Source organism: Genypterus blacodes, unplaced genomic scaffold, assembly GCF_046128005.1.
Source record: "Genypterus blacodes isolate CSIRO-AG114 ecotype Tasmania unplaced genomic scaffold, CSIRO-AGI_Gbla_v1 ptg000017l_1, whole genome shotgun sequence".
NCBI lineage: Eukaryota > Metazoa > Chordata > Actinopteri > Ophidiiformes > Ophidiidae > Genypterus > Genypterus blacodes.
Genome location: NW_027466831.1, coordinates 7,155,578 through 7,163,239, shown reverse-complemented (window position 1 = coordinate 7,163,239; position 7,662 = coordinate 7,155,578). Strand labels below are relative to the sequence as shown.

The 7,662-nt window shown below is 49.2% G+C and overlaps 1 protein-coding gene across 1 annotated transcript; it reads right to left on the bottom strand.

Moving 5' to 3' along the window:
* Nucleotides 1-1,809: 1,809 nt before the first annotated feature.
* Nucleotides 1,810-5,809, bottom strand: LOC142991208 (EF-hand and coiled-coil domain-containing protein 1). Its single transcript, XM_076141251.1, has 9 exons — nucleotides 5,029-5,809; nucleotides 4,389-4,833; nucleotides 4,156-4,290; nucleotides 3,434-3,516; nucleotides 3,118-3,256; nucleotides 2,884-3,034; nucleotides 2,686-2,793; nucleotides 2,476-2,545; nucleotides 1,810-2,374 (listed from the first exon to the last, which is right to left on the bottom strand). The coding sequence occupies exons 1-9, from the start codon at nucleotides 5,615-5,617 to the stop codon at nucleotides 2,202-2,204; spliced, it is 1,893 nt and encodes a 630-aa protein (XP_075997366.1). The 5' UTR covers nucleotides 5,618-5,809; the 3' UTR covers nucleotides 1,810-2,201.
* Between the last annotated feature and the right edge of the window lie 1,853 nt (nucleotides 5,810-7,662).

The following is a 7,662-nucleotide window of genomic DNA, read 5'->3' as shown; positions in this document are numbered from 1 at the left end:
CAGTGAAGTCTCTCTGTTAGGGCCTACGGGTGAGGAGGAGGAGGAGGAGGAGGAGTATAGAGGAAGTCACTGGTGAAAAAAGAGAAACAGCACTCGGCCAATCTGCCAGACTGTACCGAGTACAGACGCTCACCCTATGTGTGTGTATGTGAAAGCTGCATGTGATGCTTAACCTGACTGGAGGTTGTCAGATTCCTGTGCTGTTTTGAAGGGGCCAGCAGAACGCATGTGCAGGGCACATAGTCTGATTATGCAAAACTTGTTGATTACATTATTGTTTTAAAAAAATCTTTTCCTTTGGATTGATTGTTTTTGTGAGATTTACGCTTAAAATTGTGATTTGTAACTCTTTAGTTGAATTATTTTTGTTTAATATCATGGATTCTAAGCAAACCACTGTAAGATGAAGCGACTTCAACACACTGTCCATGTGCACAAAGTACTGTAATCTTCTAAACGGGCACCAGAGGGCAGCACTGTGATGCAGGGATTCATTTAAGTGTACAGCATCCACGTGACCTCTGGATGGACTGGAGGCCGCAGGTGTAAACCCAGAGTGGCATTGTTTCATCTTATTCTCCGCAGCATTCGGCTCGTATCCCACATTGATTCGCTCTCAGACTGCGTCCTCAGTGTGTCCTCTCAGTCTGTGTCCCTCACTGTCTCACTGACGGCGTGCAGCCTTCTGCCGCCACGTCAATGGAAAGTTGTGAATACTTCTGCGGGGCACGTAATGCTTTGTCTATTTATTTTTAGATGCACACAAAGCAAATTGTATATACTATATTTATTCTATATATAAGGCTGTTTATTTTGTCATTTTGTTTTGGCTAAATTTTTTTGTCACAATGTTTTTTTTCTGTAATTGTCATATTTCTCTTTTCCTTATATGTTTTTTTCTTTTCTTTGCATCGGGCCAGTTGAGCTTTTTGGCACTAGCCACACTAGATGGGTGGTACAGCTAATGAGAAGCATCGTGCCTAACACCAACCTGAACCTTACACACACACACACACACACCCACACCCTGTTTTGTGCAGGAAAAACATACTCACAAACTATAGAATGGCCTTAACCTATGAGAGCCAGGCTCTACTCAGAGTAACCAATCAGGAGCTAGGCTCGCCACAGAGTAGCATCTCTTTAATTAGCTTTGATTTATAACTGAATGTACAGTAAGTTGATTTTGATGTCTAATTTAATAATGACCTTAAACGATACAGTGATGAAGGGGGGCAGGTGGGACGTCAGAGACAGGAAGTCCCTGGCAACACAAGAAGTTCATGTGAGATCTGCAGGATTGTGGGCTTTGATGGTGAAAGAGTGATGGAACAGAGATCTGCAGGGCGTTCAATCAGTCTGGAAAGGTTCAAACCCACGCAGCAAACACTGCAGCCACACCGACAGAAACAGAACTCGGTGTCCCCCCTGCTATGATTCCAGATGTTTCCCTGTATATCGAAGCATCCAGCCCTCAAACCTGTAACCCACTTCCTGCCTTATTAACCTGTAGAGCTTCTGACCCCTGAACTCACAGGGAAACCATGCTGACGCTCAGGCTGCCAACATCCAGCCTGACTACATACCATGACAAAACCTGTCCAGCTCCACTCAGGCTGAGGTCTGGGTGTTCCCTGTGTTTCTCTGCTGTGAGGCTGGAGGGGGGAGGAGAGGGGGAGGGGCTTTCTCCCTGCAGGACTTTGTCAATTGCTGGAAATAAAGGATTCTATTATTTCATATCATCCCTTTGTTCCTTTGTTCTCCAGTGATCTTACACAAAACACAGCAGCATGAGAGTGGGAGTTTTTACTTGAGCCTCCATGTATGACATCAGGATAAAAACTCAATATAAATGTAAAGGAACAAGTAAACAGAAGTGCAAACATAGAGAATATACAATATAAAAACATGTCTCAGGTATTACATTTATTAGAGTTTACTCCTTTTCTCCAGTTTGATTTGCTCTTAAATGGGCACTCAATCACATTAGATTAAAAGAAAAGTAATCAATCAATACAATTAAATAGATATATAATATACAGTAGAACAGCAGAAAATAAAATAAATCTTTAAATACATTAAAATGTGAGGTCGCTGTGAGGCTACACAGATAAATATAGAGACGTGTGTGTGCGTGTGTATGTGTGTGTCTGTGTGCGTTGTGATGGTGCACAGGACAGTTAAGTGCTACAGCAGCAGAGTTAACAGGATGAGATGAGCCGAGTGTTCACGCTGCTGGTTCGGCGGCCCGAGGAAGGAGGCAGGAGCTTCTCTTCCCTCTCTGCTCCTCCGTCTCCTCCTCCTCCTCCAAGGAGATCGCTGGAGGACAACTGGACACAGAAGGCGTCAGCTACCTGGAGGACCTGAGGCCGACCTTGGTAGGCCACAAATGGGTTAAAAGTGGTTAGAAATACTTAAACAAAGCACAAGTAGAGAATAGAATCTGGACAAATGGAGGGTTAAGGTTTGTCCTACCATGTCCACTCCTATTGTGCACATCCAGAGCGTCCATGACGATCTTCCCCAGGGCTCTGCGGGACACGTTCTGGAGACAGACAGGGAGAGAGACACATGGAACAGACAGCAGATGGCAGTGAAGAGCTGCAAGTGTAAAGCTGAAGATTGGAGAAGTGTGTGTGTGTGTGTGTGTGTGTGTGTGTGTGTGTGTGTGTGTACTGTTTGTACTTTGTTGCGTAGCTGCAGCAGCAGTCTGAGAGCATCTGCCAGCTTCGCCTCCAGCAGAGACAGTCGCAGCCTCTCTTTCCTCTCATCCTCCTCTTCCTCGGGCCGATGCTAAACAGGAGCAGAAGCCCAGGATCAAGACTCATCTTCATCCACTCATCACTGTAATGAGACTGTACATTTATATCCTCTTTCTTGTACCTTTTCCTTGTCAAAGCTGTTGACCTCCAGCTGATCTTGGTTTTGTCCTTTAAGGCTACAGCGCCCCCTGCTGTCCAAAGTCACCATGAGGGGGCTTGGGTCATGCAGGCGACTCTGAGAAAGAAGCTGGTGGACCACCGGGTTCTGACAACTGGAGGAAGAAGAGGAAGAGGAGTCACATTTGAGCTTGGCTGAACAGAGAGTCACGTCTGGTTCACAGTCGTCAGCACCGACCCTTTGTTGCAGCCGTGCAGCTGGTTGATGAGCTTCTTCACCTCGTGCAGGCAGCACTGTCCTTCATCATCCCGCCTCCCCCTGTCCTCCTCTTCTTCATCAGAGGCAGCTCTCCCCTCCACCGCTCTTTGCAAACACTCTGCATGTGGAAAAGAGTGGAACAATTCCAAACACAAGCCCGTGGTCATGACTTCATCGGTGCCTTTTCTCTTGGATGAGCAGGAGATGTGAGACAGATGAAGATGCTGAGTCATAGTTGGACTCATTTGGAGACAGGAAATCGGAGAACACACTCCTAATATCAGATGTCACTCACCTGTTTTGCCACAAGGGTCGTCAAGCGTTGCTGTGGGACAGAGGAGTGGACGGGCGAGGGCGGGGGTGCAGGTGCAGCAGGATCTACAGGAGGAAAAGGTGAGAAGACGCCTCAAATACCTCGCAAATGTGCTAATAGAGAGGGTGGAGTCGCCCCTGAATGAGCCAGCCAGTGTGTGTGTGTGTGTGTGTGTTATTTCAGAGCCTTTCACAGGTGTGGGCCTGTTTAATGAAGACGACCTCATTCCTCTGTGCTACCAGACAGGTAAAGCTTTTTATGGAACTCATCTGGCGGCTGCATAATGTGAAGCTGGAGGCCAAACGTGTCTGCAGAGGGTCAGCATGTGTGTGTGATGGAGAACACACACATCTGAGACATAAGCAACGTTGTGCTCTGCTCTGCTTTAACACACTGAGGGAACAAGTCAGATGAGTATGAATCAAATGTGTCCAGTGCAGAGAGAGGAGCCTTTGTTGTGCGTTAATGCGGCGGTTTGTTGGAACTGAACTCCATCTGCTTTGACTCTTCACTCTCATTTAGTCGGAGTGAAACCTGAGCCGGGCTGAGGGCATTGAATTTCAAATCAGCAGAGCAGCAGAGAGGCAAATGATGTAAACACAAACACACCCAGGCACTTTCCTCGACTTGCCCAAGACCACACACACGCCCACACACACACCCAGACACACACACACACAGACAGACGTTCACAGTGTGTGTACCTGTACTGCTGCAGCTCAGCCTCCAGCTGGGTGATCCTGGTCTGGAGCTGTGGCACAGCCTGAGCCTGTTCCTGGATCTGTCTAACCCTCTGCAGTCCCAGACTCAGAGCCTCCCTGGCCTCCTCTGCTCGTCTCCTGACGGGCAGCAAAGAGCAAACCAAAGATCTGCTCATGTTCCTTCCTCTCACAGCTCAGATAGATAGCAGTCAGACCTCACAGCCCCTCACACCCACCTGATCTGGGCATTCTCCCTCCGCAGTGCCGACTCCCCTCCATGCAGCTTCCGCACCTCCTTGTAGGCCCACTGCAGCTCCTCCTCCAGACGTTGATTGAACTTAATAGCCTCCTCCAGTTGTCCGTCGCGCGAGGACCTGATCAGCTTCAGCTCCCTGACCAGAGGATCCGTGATGTCCCTCCTCCTCGCCAGCCTCCTCACCCCCACCTCTCCTCCCATGCTGCTTAACTGTCCCTTTATTCTGTTTGTTGGGACCAATTTTCCATGTTTGAGAGTAATGGAGGTTGTAGGAGTTGAAGCGGGCGCGTTAAGGCTTGAGGGAGCAGGGAGGATGTGGGTCTTCTGCCGCTGGAGCGCCACCTCCAGCGCCAAGCAGCGGGCATCACTCCCCTGCAGCGCCGAGCGGAGGTCCTCCACTAACTCTCTTAGACCTGCGGCCTCGTCTAGAGTAGAAGAAGAAGAAACTTTCATAAGTCAGGGCTAAATCCAACAAGATGTTTCTTATCTCTTGGTAGAGATGTAGTCGCCTCGAGCACACAGGTGACCTTTGACCCCATATTGAGTGTGTGTGTGTGTGTGTGTGTGTGTGTGTGTGTGTGTGTGTGTGTGTGTGTGTGTGTGTGTGTGTCATTGACTACCTGGCTCCTGTTCTTCAGTTCCGGTTCTGTCCGATCCTTTAACGGATCTACTCGTATGTCCAGTCTGGTCCCTGCTCAGATCGAAGCTGACGCTCTTCCTCCTCCTCACCCGCGGCCACCTGAGTCGGATCTCCCGCTCCACCAGCTCCGTGTCCGCGGTCACGGGCATCCGCCAGCCGCTCTCCCCGGCGCCTTTACGCGCGATGCGCACACGGAAATACCCACACAGCCGCGAGTGGAAGTCTTTAAAGTACAAACGGTCTGGAAGCTCTGAACATACACCCTTAAACTCATCCTCATCCTCCTCTTCCTCGTCGTGCGCGTCTCTCCTCTTCCACGGATCTCCTTCCTCCGCTCCGGTGAGCCCCAGCACGGAGCAAAGCGCGGTGAAATCCTCCGCCGACACCGTGTCCTCCTTGCTGGTGTGAGCCAGGTGGTGGAAGACTTCCTGCAGGTACTGATCTATGCCGGTGGCCAGGACGATGATCTCGTTCTCCGCGCCGGGGTCGGGGCAGTGGTGATGGGCCAGAGCGCTCCGCAGCCACTCGCTCTTACGCGCTGCCCGCGGAGAGGCCCGGACGCGCTCCATGTCCGCACGCAGGCAGGGTGGGTTAGGGTTGGTTCCGTCCAGATGGATTCACCTAGAGAGAAGCGACCCCCAGAGACATCTCACTGAGCTGTGACGCCGCGGAATTCCCATGAAACCTCGCCTCGGATTCCTTGCTGGCACACCGAGTTGGAATCTGATCCCAATCCATGAGCTCCACCCTTTTGTACACACACTGACCGGGCGCGTGTGTGTGTGCCTGTATGTACGTCTGTGCGTGTGTCTGTGTCTATGTTCCAAAACCCTAAGTTGGTTTTATGTTGTTTTGTGTTTTATTCGAGACAAAAGTGAGAGATTTGGAGGTCCTATAGTTTTCATTTTTCCTTTCGCATTCCAGGAAACACTGAACTCCTGATTCATCCCAGTCTGTAGTTTGTTTAGCCGTTTACAAATGGATAGACTAAAAATAACAACTATCTACTTTGCAAGTGTTTGAATGTTGTCTCATGCAGGACTTTGTGTTCAGCTCCGGATGTCCTGCAGTGTTACACCTCCCTGCCCACTGAGGGACAAAAAGCCTCCCAAAGTGAGTCATGGTGGGTTTCAATTTGCATCTTTACTGGAATTTATCTAAAGTGCATCTGAGTCACCACCTGGAAGTTAAAAGCACTCCTGATACTCTCTCACACACACACGTGCGGACACACGGACACACACACACACACACACACACACATACCTGGGAAGCCGAACAGGAATCAGTTTTCAGGAGACAGTGACTGTCAGCGGAAATACCCCCCCCCCCCCCCGACCTCACCACTCACACACCTGACAGCCAAAACAAAGAGACCCTCCTCACCAACGGTAACGCTCACCCACACATGACGAGTGTGGGCCGCACAACTGTACAACAACGTTAACACTACAGAAACTACATCAAACTACACTGCAGATAACTAACGTGTGTGTGTGTGTGTGTGTGTGTGTGTGTGTGTGTGTGTGTGTGTGTGTGTGTGTGTGTGTGTGTAATGTGGCCCTTCATTGACTCACAGGGACACATCACATGTAGTTTAGTCTTTGTTTGGATACACAGGAGTGATCTGCATATAAGGAAAACCGCAGAGCTCTCATGTTGACTCTTCCCCTTATACAAAAGGGTGTGTGAAGGTGTGTGTACAGTATCAGTCTGACCGTATGTGTCATTAAAGACTTATTGCACCCACCCAACAACACACATACAGATTGTCACAGAGATTATCAGAAGACAATATCAGCCGTGGGCCTCCTGTGTGCAGACGTGTGGAGGCAAGCAGATGATGTCAGGGACTCTGGAAACTGTGTGTGTTTCCTTCCAGGGGCTGAAGATGGAGAATGATAAGACACTCAAGGTCAAGGTATGTGCAAGGTCGGGCGCAAAAGCAGAAGAAGCACACTGAGCTGGATTTGAGAAGCAAAATGAAGCAGAATATGAAGGGGATCATGATGTGTATTCTAAAGGAAAGCATCAATTTAAGCTCTTAATATGTGAATGAAGCCATACATGATCAAGAGAACGACTTTATATAACTTTATTCTGCACATACACACACACACACACTGTACCACGCCCACCTGCAGTTGCAGTACACTGCTGTCAGAGACACAGAGGGTGAAGGGTTAAAACATGCCGTCGCTCAAACTTGCAGCCGCTCATCTTTCCCCAGAGGCAGCAAAGATATTACTTCCACAGATCAGTCATCCCCGAACGCTTTTTCACAGTGGTGTTGTGCAGTAGTGGCAGATCTGTAGCCCCAGGAGGTGTGTATGTGTGTATGTGTGTGTGTGTGTGTGTGTGTGTGTGTCTTAAATGGAATCTCTTCTGGATCAAAGCGGTTGTTGCTTGTGTCAAGATGCCTCATCATGGAAAAAGGAGAAGAGGCTTATGCTGAAAACACTTAATAAGTGTTTTGGTTATCTTGTTCTTGCTTTGTGGGTGGGTGTGTGGGGTGTGTGTGTGTGTGTGTGTGTGTGTGTGGGGGGGGGGGGGGTAATTAGTAGTTAATGTGTGGCTTGGAAGGAGTCGGCCGAGCCCTGCTGTCAGCCTGCCT